This window comes from Micromesistius poutassou, assembly GCF_964030765.1.
Source record: "Micromesistius poutassou genome assembly, chromosome: 15".
In the NCBI taxonomy this organism is placed as follows: domain Eukaryota; kingdom Metazoa; phylum Chordata; class Actinopteri; order Gadiformes; family Gadidae; genus Micromesistius; species Micromesistius poutassou.
The window spans coordinates 12949764-12964763 of record NC_140285.1 but is presented as its reverse complement, the minus strand read 5'-3'; the positions used below and the strand labels follow the sequence as shown (position 1 = coordinate 12964763).

The following is a 15000-nucleotide window of genomic DNA, read 5'->3' as shown; positions in this document are numbered from 1 at the left end:
ATTACCACAAAACAGAAGCATGAGTGAAGATAATTAGCATGTCATCTTTTCAGTGTATTGTTATTTGAACCTAAACTGTGCTTTGTACATGTATTTGTTATGGATAAAAGCTGTTCTAAAGTAGGTCTGAAGGAGAAATTGCGTGCAGAACATGTTCTCCCTAATAAGGATCTCGTGGTAAACCTGGAGGAGATGGAGGATGCGTCCTGTGCTGTGGGGGATGATGGGATGGATGTAGGCCAGGGGGAAGAGGAAGCAGTTCTATGCTGCGTGCTATATTTGGTACTGCTGTTATGGAGAGAGCCCAGCATTGTCTTATGTTCCATTGCAGGCAGGCAGGCACACACACACACACACACACACACACACACACACACAAGCGTGCACGTACACACACACACACACACACACACACACACACACACACACACACATACAGATGTAGCAGCATGTTGTCAACAAACATACACCTGGTAACAGACAACGCCACATCTGTTTACATGCTGGATATGCAGGATCATAAACACATCCATAATATGACACAAACAAACACTACAGCATGGTGTAAGAATAGGACAACAGGCGCAGAACAACAACCGTGTCACAACAAGTTTTCCAGCCGTCCAAAATTATGAAATTTCTCGGTGAATGAAATAATCGACCGCTATTTAAATTACATTGGAGTGCTCACCCACTGCTGCCTCTCAGAGGATTCACATCCAGCTCTGTGGCGGTGTGTGTCGGCCCTGACCTTGGTGGCGCTTGGCTTCTGTTCTGTGGCAGGGCTCGGCGGATTCATACACCAGCAGGCCGTCTGATTCAGAGCTGTCAGCGGAGGAGGACCGCGAGGCGTATCGGCGGGAGGCCGAGCGCCAGGCTCAGCAGCAGCTCGACCGAGCCAAGGTAGAGCGAGGACCCGAACCCCGCCTTCAACGTGATAACACGGACAGTCGCAGTATGCTGTTGTTTGATTGGCGGGGTCTTTCTTTTGGGAGGGGAGCCGGCATGGCAAGGATGTTCGAAAAATTTGAATATTGTTTTTGAATATTGTATTGTTGTTGAAAATGATGAAGGACATTGTATTTCCAATCATCTGGATACAAAACGTTTGAGTTAGGAATACTAAAGGTTGAGTATCAATTAAGCCTTTATATATGTTGCAAATTAGAATATTTGTACTTCTAAACATTTAAACATTTTATTCAACGTGCAATTTGATTTTCAATATCGTTACTCTTACATTTCACTGATCACCATACAGCAAGTGTTTTCCTTTGTTTATACTGGTTACTTTGACTGATGTAGTGCATGTGTTTGTACATCTTGTCCTCTTGTTCTTGTGGGGCTGTGCAGTCCAAACCTGTAGCATTTGCAGTGAAGACTAATGTGAGCTACTGTGGAGTGCTGGATGAGGACTGTCCTGTCCAAGGGGCTGGGGTCAATTTCGATGCCAGGGACTTCCTGCACATTAAAGAGGTGAGTGACCGAAGGCAATGGTTCCCAACCTGAGGCTCGGGAGCCCAGGCGGGCTCTTCTGATATGCATGAGGGGTCAGGAGTTTGAAGAATTTGATGCTTTAGAATATTGGTGACTAATGACTAGATTCACTAGGGTGTTGACATTAGTAGCAGATGCTGATATATTTCTGATTATAGGACCACTGGCCAGAAAAGGTTAAGAACCACTTGATAATGGGCACTCATTATTTAGAGTGAAATTAAACATTTCAGGGAGTTTCAGGGAATTAGAAAAAAGTTCTGTGATGTCAACTATTATAGGATATTTTTTAAGTATTATTTATTCTGTATGAATTCAAAAGTCTATTGAACTTCCTGGTTGTATATGATGAGATGTTTGAATAGGGTTCAATAGGGTTTCTACAGATTTGGCCTACATGTGATTGGCTTATGCTTTTGGTCAACCAGTGTGTTCTTTCATTTGAAGCCAGTGCAGGGCCAGTTCAAAACGGGCCTGTTCGCAACGGGCCAATTGCTTGGCGTCCGGTATCTCTGCTTTCAGCTTTCTCCAGAACTGCTGATCCAAACGTCTTCACACACTGCACTACCATGGGTCCTCAATACACCCGCCAAGTGTGACGTCAATCAGAGGAACTTTTATTGAGAAGATCAATGCACAGATAGACACTTGGTGTGTTTTTTTGCCTTCATGCGTTGTGGAAGACGGCTGTTTTTCTGTGTGTGGTCCTGTTGTCCTAACAGAAATACAACAATGACTGGTGGATCGGCCGCCTGGTCAAAGAGGGTGCGGACATCGCGTTCATCCCTAGTCCTCTACGACTGGAGGCCATGAGACTCAAGCAGGAACAGAAACAACGGTAGGTCAATCCACCTTCAGCGTTTGTCCTCTAATATGTTTCACTTTACAGCTACCTAGCCTTGATAGTAGGTGGTTCACCAGATAATCTAATCTATTCATGCATCTTCATCTCTTGGCATATATGTTACAGGAAATCAGGGGGTAATTCTTCTAGTCTCGGAGACATGGTTACAGGAAACTGGAGAACAACGCCGCCATCTGCAGGGGAATGTAAGTACTGCAACACCAGGTACACTGCTCAACCTCGGATTCCAGAAAGGGTCCACTAACCTGCCGCCTCCCTCCGTGGTCTTTAACTTCTTACATGCATTGACATATTGTGTTGTTGTTTTTGTTTGTTTTTACAAGCTAAACAGAAGCAAAAGCAGGTAGGTCCTTCTAAAGCAGCATCCTCTGTTAGTTAGCTAGTCCTGTGTCCCACAGCAACCACAGCCAACACTAACCACCGTGTGTTCATGTGTCCGTCAGGAACACGTGCCGCCCTATGATGTCGTGCCCTCCATGAGGCCTGTGATCCTAGTGGGACCCTCGCTGAAGGGCTACGAGGTCAGCCCCTCTCTCTCCCCCTCTCTCTCTCTCTCTCTCTCTCTCTCTCTCTCTCTCTCTCTGTATGACTGTCGTTCATCTTCAACTCAGTGAGAACCTAAATCTCATGTTTACGTGTTTTAACGTGCGTGTGTGTGTGTGTTTGTGTGTGTGTGTGTGTGTGTGTGTGTGTGTGACATGTGTTTACATGTGTTTCATGCATTCTGTTGAATCTGACAGCACTGCTCTCTCTCTCTCTCTCTCTCTCCGGTGGGTTTCTTAACACGCAGGTGACCGACATGATGCAGAAAGCCCTCTTTGATTTCCTCAAGCACAGATTTGAGGGCAGGTCAGTGAGAACGAGGACATGCTGTGAGCGATGCTCCATCATCCTACAGCCTCCTACAACCCCACACACTCACCAATATGGACCCAGTGCATCGCACAACGCTGCCTGCAGCTGGCTTACATTGGACTTCTTTTCCCTTTTTGCAGAATCTCTATCACGCGGGTGACTGCCGACCTGTCTCTGGCCAAGAGATCCGTCCTCAACAAAAGACCCATCATGGAACGAACCAACACGCGCTCCAACCTAGGTGATCGCTGGCCCAATCAAACCATTACAATGCCAAAGCACTGCCAGCTACTGGTGTTCAAACGACTTGAACACATGGGATAACTCTGACGCGTGTCCCATGCAGCTGAAGTCCAAAGTGAGATCGAGAGGATCTTTGAGCTGGCCAAGACGCTGCAGCTAGTGGTGCTGGATGCGGACACCATCAACCACCCCGCCCAGCTGGCCAAAACCTCCCTGGCCCCCATCATTGTCTACGTTAAAGTCTCCTCGCCAAAGGTACGTATCTCTGTTCACGTGCGCTGTAGCACATGACCCTGTGTGGACTGAACCTGGTGGTTTAGGTAACAAGTAGACCGTGATAGGCTTGTAGCCAACGGAGGTGGTAAGCGACATCGGCTTGGCCCTGGCCACTGGATTTTCATTATCCCTCCACGGGGCTGTGAGCATATTGTTTTAGCGTTGTCCAGGCAACATCTGGTCGATAGTTCTATTTGACCGTTGTTGTAAATATTGGATTTGTAGCGCAATGATTTGATTAAAAGGCAGAGAGGTGTCACACCCTTACGCACACCCTTCGGAATATTATTGACAAATCAGGATCAAGTATTCAACAATGCTTTGGTGTAAAATATGCTAAGCTACATCTGTGTTAAACAACCATCTTTCAGGTGCTCCAGAGGCTGGTCAAGTCCAGAGGGAAGTCTCAGAGTAAACACTTAAATGTGCAGATGATGGCTGCGGACAAACTTTCTCAGTGCCCACCTGTAAGTAACAAACTCTCCGATTATCAATCAATAACGAGTGTGAAAAATGCCATAATGCCTTAAACACTGGTATTGCGTAGGAAATGTTTGACGCCATCCTGGATGAGAACCAATTGGAAGATGCGTGCGAGCATCTGGCTGAATACCTGGAGGTCTACTGGCGTGCCACTCATCTCCCCGGAACCAGCCCCCTCAACCCCCTACTGGAGCAGAGTCTGATGATCCCGCCCTCCGCCATCTCCAGCCTACAGGTGAGTCAGCCGAGCAGAACCACAACAAACGCACCAATCAACCGTCTGTACACTACTGTGTTCCCCGCAGACCAGGAGGAAATAAGGAGTAGAATGTAGATATTGAAGGTAAACTATGACCTTGGAGAACTTTGTTTATTCAGAACGGTCTTGTGTGTAAAGTGTTCTGTGTGGTCATTGTCCCTGCCTGCTCTTCCCATCTCAGATTGTCACCCCGGCGGTCATGTTTTGTAACTGTCTTTGTCTCTGTCGTCTCACCCATCCATCCTAAACATTTTTGCAGTTTTCTGAAACACAGGAATTAATTGAATGAGCGCTTGCACTGTGGGGGTGAGTAGCAGGGTTTATATGTTCACACACTCCCCCTCCCCCCGCCCCAAATCCCCCAAAAACTTTTATGACGATAACCCTGACCTGAGAACAGTAGTGACCTCTGGTGAATGAGTCAATAAGATCAATAATAATCCCTCCTATCTCAATGCAGAGTTCATTGTCTTAAGTAAATAGAAGATAAACTCTTTGTCAATTGTACTTTGCATATCCAAACCCCCCGACTATTGCCAAATGGGAAATATTATCTCAGTTTAACTTGAATGTTCATTCACACGTCTCCAGTTTAAATGTACCGAATCCCAATCTAAAATGACAAGAAATGACCTAGCCATCATGTTCCATTACATAGCATAACATTATGAAAACGTAACATTAACCTTGTTAACATTAACATTAAAAAGTCTTCTGTTTGCTGTTACCATATGTTGCACAGAGCCGTCGACAAATACTAACATGAATATGTTTCTTCTTTCTCCTTCTCCTCAACCCTTCCTCTTCGTCCACGCCCTGATCGCCATGCCAACCGGCACAGAACCAGAACAAGAACCAGCCGCAGCCTCACGTGGGGGTGGGGCTGGAGGCGGAGCTTGGGGACGAGGTGCACTCCCCCCTGGAGCAGGACAGTCTGATGCCGTCCGACGAGGCCAGCGACTCCCTGTCCCGCGGCCAGAGGGGCAGCCCGGGCCCCCGCGGGGAGGAGGAGGAGGAGGAGGAGGAGGAAGAGGAGGAGGAGGAAGAGGAGGAGGAAGAGGAGGAGGAGGAGGAGTTTGAATCCCCGTGCCACGCCCACACGTACAGGGACATGTACCCTCCCCGTCGCGGGCACACGGGCAACGCCCACAGCGCCAACGGACACGAGGCGCAGGACCGGCTGCTGCTGCAGCAACGGGACGCCGCGCAGCGGGGCCACAACCAGCGAAACGACCGCCAGCACAGCCGCCCCTGGCCCCGAGACAACTACTGACCACCACCCCCGGGAGGGCCCCGTCGGCCCTCAGATGAGTCCAGCGTGACCCTTGACCCCAGGCCTTGACCCTTGACCCCAGGCCTCCGTGTTAAACTAATGAATGTGGGCTTTGAGGCCCATAGTCCTTAGGTTAAAAAACAACGGGCTTAGACCCTTCTCTACCGGGAAGGGTAAACGTACACCCGGGCCCAGGCCCTGCTACCACAGAAACAAACCCCCTCTATACAGAGCTGCCCGGTGTCTGATTCTGAGCAGGATTGGCATTGATACTTAACTAACACAACATTTTGATCCCCCATTCTCGATCTGTGTTAATACTGTGGGAGTCCTGGGGCACTTTAGCGGTCTCCTTCAGACAGTGTAAAGGGCCAGGGAAGGGGGTCAGGGTGTCAGGGCTGGACTCACGTCTCCCTCCTGTAGAATGTCTCATAATACACAGGCCTTAAGATTCCTAAGACATCGATGTATCTTTACTATTGCATGTATGAATATGGTTAATTTTAAGAACTATTTGCACATTGTCAGAAGAATAGGAAGCGAATGATCTATTTGGCTGGACAAAACACAAGTTAATGTCCATCGTTGACCCCATTATGGGCAAGAAAGGTACTGCATTTCAAAAGAGTGTATATACAGGAATGGGAGCTTGGTTTTGTTTAATTGCTATTTTATTCATCTGTTTTTCACTGGATTTGAAACCATACGAGGCAGTTCATCGTCCCATAGTTTCATGCAAGACAGAGCCTCATTCTGGAGTTTGTTCAGTGTTTTGCATAGAGTTATACTGGGCTGTTTGAAGCTGCAGTACACTGCCAGTGTCGCACACATCCAGATCATTGCTTGTCTCTGCTACGGCTCATGTATCATTCTTCAATGTAAAACAAGCCAACGGCACTAGAAAAAAAGAATGTAACCACCTACCGAGAAGGGAATATTGTTTATCAATGAGCATAATGATTTTCAAAACGACCTGTTTACATGAACTCGCTCTGGTTACTTGTGAATATTTGCACTACATCACATCTTCACAAATCCAAGCACATCACAAAGCGAATGTAAGACTGCATGACTTTGCACCTCCACCACCCCCACCACTACCACCTGTTGTCGCCAGGGCGACGGATTGTCTCGTGTGTCGATTTGTTGTGACACGTCACTGATTGTAGCATCCATGTCCCGGTATTATCTTGTCAGCAAGACTCACCAGCGCATCTCTCCCCACGCCACCTCACCCCACCCCACCCCACCTCCCAACATGCACTGCATGTCCGTCTCATGCCACATCACACACACACACACACACACACACACACACACACGTGTACTGCAGTTTTCCACAAAAGTATACAAGTGATCCGAGTTTCACCGAGGCACGCACACTAGAGGGAGTCCCTATGAAGTTCTTATTCAGCCCCAGATCCGTGGGGTTCTAACTGCCAACTTCACAGCGTGTCAGTGGCGCGGTCCTCTGTGTGTATGGCTGCGTTCCTCTCTCCCGAGGACGTCGGACATGCTGTAGCAACTGTGACATGATGTCATCGCCGTTCCCTATCCCAGACCGGTTCACGAGCCGTCTCGTCTGGGGGCCGGGCCACTTTAATGACCTCCCGGTGAATCGCTTCCACATCTCACAGGTATCTTGATCTCGTGTTGTATATTTTCAATATGAAGAAATGAAAAAAAAAAAAATTATCTCACCGCATGAATGGAAAAAAAAGAAGAAAAAAAAATACTATGCAAGTGTTGCATGAAATCTGATTGTTTCTTTTTGAAGATCTTATAAGTAATGCATTGATTTAGACTCTGTTTTGTCCTGTGGTGACGGCCTCGTCTTTTACGGCTTTTCACACTTTGTAAAAAAGGCACCTGCCCATCCCACCACTCGACACGTCCGCCTCCTCGATATGACCCCAGTTAATCCTGAGGGCGACTGGTACCTTCAAGGGCCGCGCGGGTGTGCGTCCATCCCCGGGTATTGTGTAGGTCGACGGAAAGTCTAAATTGTAGTTGATGCACTTTTTAAACCATTCTAAACTAGTTGCCCTGTATTTCCCTGGTTATATAATGTTTTTGACTTCTATTCAAATTATTTAATCAAACCCTGCATGTGTTAGTTCACTACCTAGATCTTTTCACTCTATTTTGCCAGATTGTTTTTCAATGCGGACCAATTTAGTAATCGATAAGGAAAAGTTGAGGTTTTTCAATTTACCAAGCACAATTTGTACAAGGGGGTTACAATTTAGTTTCCTACGTCTTTTTTCCGTATGCAATACTAAGCCTAACAGCGAAAGACTTAAAACGCCTTAGAACATCTGGACATCCTCTTGTGTAAGTAGAAGAAAAAAGAAACAATTGCACTATTTTCTTTGGGACGGTTGCTTTGTAATGCAATAACTGCACTAAATATAACCACGTTATCGACCAATTTTCCACTGCGTTCTTCACGCATCTTCCCTCGATCGACCAAGTTATCCAACATGTACAAACAAAAACATGTCCTGCCTGACGCTGTATAGAATGCTTTCTATTGGAAAAATAGATTTACACAGCTAAGTGAAATACAATTTAAGTGAAATAAACATGACATTTTATGTACTTTTAATGTTGTCCAACTCCTTTGTGTTTCACTGATACTGACCTAGATAAAACAATTGACAGTGTCCTCCACACACACACTGCTGGGCGATGGACTGGCAGTCAGAGACATAAGAAGGTTTGTCCATCAAACGCATCAGTTATGCAGTTTATACCCTTAGATAATCAACAGAAAATCATTCAGGTTCTTATATGCAATCTTTGCTGACATTGTGGATCACACAAAGGCTGTAACCCAAGCAGAGCAAAACACACAGCAGTGCGATTAAGAGGACGCCATCAGAATTCATTTCATACGTATATCGATGTCACAAAATCCACTCGACAACACTTGGTCTCAGAACACCATTTTAAAAAGAATAATAAAAACACTTTTCTACAGTCACAAATTGGTCTTGTTGCTGCTTCTGAAAAATAGGAGACCATTATATTCAGAGTGGTGAGATTGTACAAAATGGTTTACCTTTAAGAGAGAAAACTGCAGAGGGTGTCATTCACTGGACATCAACGTCTACAGCGATACGTTTTAAATACAAGCACATTGTATTAAAAGTATTTGCATTACGTAAACCGCAAGTTGTTTTTCTTCAAAACAGCCCTACTCGCTACACCAGAAACAACATTTCCCCCCTCAGGTCAAAAAAAGATCTCCCATGCGTCAGCCCTAAACTCATGTATGAAGCCATTAGTGGCGAAGACATAACAAAACATAGGGGCAGGGTATTGAACAACGGGACCAAATTGACCGCAGTACACTGTCATGGTGGGGAATGAATCGGACACACTGCTGTATCGACGCAAAAGGTTCTATCATGGAAACGAAAACGAAACACCAATCTAGTGCAGAGGGTCCAGTCTGGCGCTCCTCGTGGCCCGGTCCTCGGGCCGAGACGCTCTCCTCAGGCGAAGATGGTCTCCTCGCGGCGCTTCTTGGTGAGGATGGTGCCGGGCTTGTGCTGGGCGTCCGGGTGGTTGGTGAGCTCCGGCGGGCACGTGGACACGGGGCTCTCCATGATGGCCTGCTTCAGGTCGTAGAAGACCTGGGCGTCGTCCTTGGTCAGGAAGGTCATGGCCGTGCCGCTCTTGCCCGCTCGGCCCGTACGTCCGATACGATGGATGTAGTCTGTGGGAGGAGGTGGTGCGGTGGGAGGGGGATAAAAAGGTTCACCAACGTTAGCTTGTAGACACACTGTATGGAGAAGGTTCATAGGTGGTTTTCAGTTGAAAACTTCAGAACTAATTATTTATTATTCAAGGGGAACCCATTCAAAACCGTTTCGATCAAGTGGAGTATTAAAGTAACACATTAGATGAAAGCCAAGAGAGAGCCACGACCAGGCGTGCGTGGCTAAGCGAGCCGTACCTTCGATGTTCTTGGCCATGTCGTAGTTGAGCACCATGGACACGTCGTGGATGTCGATACCACGACCGGCCACGTCAGTGGCCACCAGGATGTCTTTGGCACCGGCCTTCAGGTTGGACAGGGCAAACTCTCTCTGTTCCTGGCCCTTGCCACCGTGAAGCGTGCAAGCGTTGAACTGGGGGGGAGGGAGGGTGGAGAAGGGAGAGGGTGAGCGGATCGGAGTCACCAGCGGGACGAGGCATATGGAGAGTCTGGATACGGTAGTATCTTTCACTACTTTATGCCGATTCAAATGTAAATGCAGATTATTCAGGAGCCATGCTCCTGTTATCGCTCAAATCTGCTAGAGGCGACAATGACTCATGACAGTGTTGAGCAAGTAATACGACCATATTAATAAGAAGAGGAATTTCATTTAGAATAAAAAGACATGGGAAAGATTATGAGTGCCACCCTGTCCATGAACGCAGAAACACAGAGGAGACTTACTCCCATCTTCTCCAGGGACTTGGCCAGCACGTCGCAGCCCTTCTTCTGGTTGACGAAGATGATGATGGGCGGCTCGAAGCCGCGGTTCAGCACCTCCAACAGCTTCTTCCTGCACGGCACACAAACAACGAGGGCTCAGTCGGCAAATCACCACTCGGTACAAAGAGTCGCGTTGTGACCATGGGGTCGACGGGGATGAGGCGTGTGAGCTGTGCGTACCTCTTCTCTCCCTCGCCCATGAGCAGCACCTTCTGCTCCACCCTCTCGTGGGGTTTGCCCGCAGAGCCGATGTACACCACCGCCGGGCGCCGCAGGTAGCTCCGGGCCAGCCGCTCCACCGCTGCGGGCATGGTGGCTGTGAACATGACCGTCTGCACCACACACACGCGCATTCACATCAGGAAAAGAAGAAGTCAACAATGATGTTAGAAGAAGAAGAAGGCAACAGTGATAGTAGCAGTAGAAGGAGAAGAAGCCAACAATGATGGTAGATGGGTAGAAGAAGCCAATAATTATGGTAGGAATAGAAATAGAAGAAAAAGGAGCAGCAGCAACAACAACAGGCCTTGTTAATCCACTTTAATAAGGCCCGTGGTTTCGAGTTAAGAGGAAGAACCAAGGGCCTTGTTAATCCACTTTAATAAGGCCCATGGTTTACAGTCAAGACGAAGAACCAGGACGGCCGCTGGGTGAACGTGGCCCGTGCCAAAGCCCTTGTTCCAGGAGCGTGAACCACGTACTTGTCTGTATTTTCCTTTGCCGGACTCAAAGTTCATCATCATCTTCTCGGGGTCCTCGGCCTCGTCCGTGTCGGGCTTCTGATTGGTCACGGGGATGTACTCCAGGATCTTCTGGACGTCGGGCTCAAAGCCCATGTCTATCATGCGGTCGGCCTCGTCCAGCACCACGTAGGTGCAGCGGCCCAGCACCAGGTAGCGGTTCTCCAGCACGTCGATCAGACGCCCCGGCGTGGCGATCACGATCTGGGGGGGGGGAGGGACGGCGGTTAAATGTGCCCCAGGTTGCTTTTCTCTTGTAGTAGGACCTCCTTTAGGTTTAGTTTGGACACAAAACAGAAAACTCTAGCCTAGAACCACAAAAGTGGGATGCACTTTGGGGCGCCAACTGTGAGAAGGGTGGACTTGCCAACCCTATAGATTTTTTAAATATATATATATATATATATATATATATATAGATATTTTTTTTATGATTCGATAGCTAAAATCACGTAAATTAAAATAAAAACAGACAAACAGAACTGTTAACTGAAAATGCAATAATGAAATGTCTGAAAAGCAGCAGGAAGAAGTAAAACACTTCTCCCCCCCCCTTGCAAAATGGAATTAACTTAAGTTCCACATTGTATTGTTTTACCCAGAAAACAAATCATCAAATAATTGAGTACTCCTTCAGATCCTGAGGGTGTGGACGTTCCTGCAGGATGCCAGCTGCACCAACTCCGTCTAAAGATCTAATTCTTCTAATGCAATGCCCTCATCACCCCCACAAACTCATCACCCCCACACCTAGCCGGCTCGACAACAAACAACCTGCGGTGGACGGGTTGCGTGTGTGATGAGTGCGTTGGTCCGCTCACCTCGCAGCCCATCCGTAGCCTGAAGCCCTGGTCCTCTCGGGAGATGCCTCCGATCACGGCCACCGTGCGGATGCCCAGGGGCTTACCGAACTTCAGCGTCTCCTCCTCGATCTGCTGAGCCAGCTCACGGGTCGGAGCGAGGATGACCGCGTAGGGACCCTGGTCAGAGTCTTCGATCCTGAGTGGGAACGTTTAAAAGATGAGGAGGAGGAGGAGGGGCTGGGACACCAGCTTGAGTCAGCCGTGGTGGCATGACGAGTGCATTGGAACAAAGCAATAACGAACAATATAGGTGGTGACTGAATGAGGAACGCTTGGTGTCTGGTTGTGGGAACATTGTGGCAGAGGGTGGTCCTACCTGTCGATTTTGGGCAGGGTGGTGATCCATACCAGTAGAGGAATGAGGAAGGCGGCTGTTTTACCGCTACCCGTCTCGGCCACGCCGATGATGTCACGGTTCTGTAAGCCAATGGGAATGGCCTGTCTCTGGATAGGAGTGGGATCCTGAATTTGAAGAAAAAGCACATTACAAAACGACCATGAGCAGTCGTTCTCATAGCGCTAAGTCTGAAAGACATGAGATGATCTATTTCCAACAGACCAGACCCGGGTCGGGTCTGATACGACGACTCCACAGGTGGGCGCCCTATGGGAGCGCAGATGGATGCCGCTGCTGTGTCACACATTACACGCTCTGATTGGTTGTCAGTCAATTGCATCCAAAGCCATTTGGGTCTGCCCCCATGGAGAACGACCCTTGGAAATCCAAAATGGACTCAATAGCTCCCACACTAACACACATTTGTAAAGCGCTCTGGCCAGGTCAGGCTTCTCTCCCCAGTAACAAAGTATGGAGCGCAGACCTTGTAGCCGCAGGAGTCGATGACCTCCACGATGTGCGGCGGCAGCGTGTACTCCTTCCAGTTGCGGATGGGGTTGGGGATCTTGCCGCCCTTGGTGGTGATGCTGTAGTCCTCCCTGAAGATACGCCAGTCCCGGTCCGTCATCTCCTCCAGCTTCTTCTGCACCCAGTGCCGGTCGTCCCAGCGCTGCTTGGCCTCCTTCTTGCGCACCTTCTTCAGTCGGACCCTGGGGGGTGGGGGAAGAGTTTGAGTAATGAAACCGTGGCTGGGGTTTGGGTACGGCCGTGTTATTGCTTCCTAAATGGCCAAGAAATTATGAAATATATTAAAAGTTTATTTTAATTCATAAAAATTATAAAAACACAAAAGTATAGTGACGGTGCTTAAGGATATACTTTAAAAATAGATATATCCACACTATAACTGTAGTTGCTACTCACTCTTCTTGCTCCTTCTCCTCCAGCGTGCGTCTCTTCTCCATCAGTTCACCGTAGAAATGGGACTGGTCTCTCTTCTGCTGCTTCAGGTCGATGCCGGCGATGTAGCCTCGACCGTACAGCTGCACGCTATGCTTCTCCTTGTAGCTATGGAAACAGAACACCAATGTACACAATTGTTTAATGTTAGTAGTCAGCCCAGTAGATGTACAGAGGGGGACGGGGCGTAGAGGTGCCTGCTAACTCACATGGGGTTGTAGTCGATGGAAGTGTCTTCGGAGGCGTCCCACTCAAAGACAAACTTCCTGTCGTTCAGGTGGCGCGTGCGTCTGCGCTTCTTGAGCCCGCCCAGGTAGCGCTCCTGATGGTAGACATTTTAAAACTGGGTCAAACATCTGCAAAGTATCTGCAAATATGTACAAAAAGTGTTACCACAGACATTTCCTCTTTTCGTGTTGAACACAAAATGAGTGTTTCGGCCCGACTAAAGCAACCGGCGAGCAGAACGAACGGGACAAGGCACCTTGATTGCTTGGAGTTCTTTGCCTTTGTCCTTCTCCTCTCTGATCTTCTGCCTTCCGTCATCCTCGTCATTGCCGTTGTTCTCCCTCTCCATCCGTTCTCTCCTCTCTCTCCTCTCCCTCTCTTGCGGGTCCTCTGTGGCATAGAAACACAAAATAAGTTGAATCGAAAGAAACATTTTAATAGGCCGTAGAGCATCTCTGTAGCTATCAACTATGTCCGGACGTGACTGGTGCCATCGCAATACATACCCATCATTTTCCTTCCCGTGTCCTGGAACACCCTCCTCTTCTTCCTCTCCTCGTCTATCGTCTTCTTCTTCTCCTCCGTCTGCTGCTCTCTCCGTTTGATGGCCTCCGCCTCTCGCTCGGCCTTCGTCAGGAACTTGGGCTGTAGATGGGGAGAAGGGTTGTGAAGAGAAGGCGTCAAGTCAAGGGTCAGGTACAAAGCAAACGGGAGGGGCTTCTGAAATGTCGCTGAGCGCCATTCACCTTTGCCTCGGCTTCCTCCTCCGCTTTCTTCTTGGCCAGGAGTTCCTCCAGCGAGAGAGGTTGGGCCTGATGGAAGGAATAAAGCAAAGGGATGAGGACAACTTGTGTGTTTTTAGGATACATTTGTGATCAAAGTCAGAATATACGCTGGCTATGTATGTTACCTTGTCTTTCTTCTTTTTCTCTTCTTCATCTTCTTCTGTTTTTATATCCTTCTCCCTCTTAAGCCTGGCCTCTTTGGACTTTGGTGATAGACTCCTTAATTACAAAAATAACATCAACAATTGTATTATTAATAGTATCATTGATATTTGAACCCACAAAAACCCAAAGCAGCATTGTTAACGCAGATGCAAAACAATCATTTAAATCACAGTCATCCTGCGAATTAACGGTGTACAGACCTTGACTTCTTGTTGCGATCACGCCGGTGACCATCTTTTTCTCTGTCTTTGCGGCCCCGGTCTCTCTCTTTGTCGCGCTCCTTGTCCCTCTCCTGATCCTTCAACCGTCTGCCCCTGTACAGAACAAGCCAGTAAGGTGGTGTGTTAGGAAAAGACAAAATGTTGTTCACTGTGTTTGCAGAGTGGTCAGTGTGACTTGTGTGGCGTTGTGGAATTAAAATAGGTCATATATGTATTTATTAATAGTAGTATAGCAACCAACCTTTCTGGAGACTTTGAGCGATTTCGTTCCCTTGAACGATGTCTCTTTCGTTCTCGAGAACGACTGCGCGGTTTCCTTTCTCTGTCCTTGGCCGCCGCCGAGGTCTCGGCATCCTTCTTGTCACTCGTATCACCCGCCATCTGGAAGCAGCAAGTGACAATGATTGAAAATGCATTAACATAAAAAGCAACTGCATGTTTGATACACTCGCTGTATC

The 15000-nt window shown here is 47.9% G+C and overlaps 2 protein-coding genes across 2 annotated transcripts in view; one reads left to right on the top strand and one right to left on the bottom strand.

The window, feature by feature from the left end:
• The window catches only part of LOC311359827 (voltage-dependent L-type calcium channel subunit beta-3-like), a gene marked incomplete at both ends in the record, with an annotated part of 11478 nt that extends 5727 nt beyond the window's left edge, over nucleotides 1-5751 (top strand). The window contains 12 exons of the mRNA XM_084479858.1: nucleotides 784-903; nucleotides 1354-1476; nucleotides 2220-2335; nucleotides 2468-2547; nucleotides 2686-2705; nucleotides 2806-2883; nucleotides 3153-3211; nucleotides 3358-3458; nucleotides 3564-3715; nucleotides 4108-4203; nucleotides 4284-4454; nucleotides 5320-5751. Coding sequence (XP_084335984.1) covers nucleotides 784-903; nucleotides 1354-1476; nucleotides 2220-2335; nucleotides 2468-2547; nucleotides 2686-2705; nucleotides 2806-2883; nucleotides 3153-3211; nucleotides 3358-3458; nucleotides 3564-3715; nucleotides 4108-4203; nucleotides 4284-4454; nucleotides 5320-5751 — 1548 coding nt within the window. The remainder of the gene's footprint in view (nucleotides 1-783; nucleotides 904-1353; nucleotides 1477-2219; nucleotides 2336-2467; nucleotides 2548-2685; nucleotides 2706-2805; nucleotides 2884-3152; nucleotides 3212-3357; nucleotides 3459-3563; nucleotides 3716-4107; nucleotides 4204-4283; nucleotides 4455-5319) is intronic.
• A 2587-nt stretch (nucleotides 5752-8338) lies between these two features.
• The window catches only part of ddx23 (DEAD (Asp-Glu-Ala-Asp) box polypeptide 23), a 7106-nt gene continuing 444 nt past the window's right edge, over nucleotides 8339-15000 (bottom strand). The window contains exons 2-17 of the mRNA XM_084480094.1: nucleotides 14784-14923; nucleotides 14522-14635; nucleotides 14282-14375; nucleotides 14118-14183; nucleotides 13878-14016; nucleotides 13628-13761; nucleotides 13353-13465; nucleotides 13108-13251; nucleotides 12668-12893; nucleotides 12163-12308; nucleotides 11805-11982; nucleotides 10945-11187; nucleotides 10424-10575; nucleotides 10205-10313; nucleotides 9716-9890; nucleotides 8339-9475 (exon numbers count right to left, since the gene is read on the bottom strand). Of these exons, the coding sequence (XP_084336220.1) occupies nucleotides 9252-9475; nucleotides 9716-9890; nucleotides 10205-10313; nucleotides 10424-10575; nucleotides 10945-11187; nucleotides 11805-11982; nucleotides 12163-12308; nucleotides 12668-12893; nucleotides 13108-13251; nucleotides 13353-13465; nucleotides 13628-13761; nucleotides 13878-14016; nucleotides 14118-14183; nucleotides 14282-14375; nucleotides 14522-14635; nucleotides 14784-14923 (2397 nt within the window). The 3' untranslated portion in view covers nucleotides 8339-9251. The remainder of the gene's footprint in view (nucleotides 9476-9715; nucleotides 9891-10204; nucleotides 10314-10423; nucleotides 10576-10944; nucleotides 11188-11804; nucleotides 11983-12162; nucleotides 12309-12667; nucleotides 12894-13107; nucleotides 13252-13352; nucleotides 13466-13627; nucleotides 13762-13877; nucleotides 14017-14117; nucleotides 14184-14281; nucleotides 14376-14521; nucleotides 14636-14783; nucleotides 14924-15000) is intronic.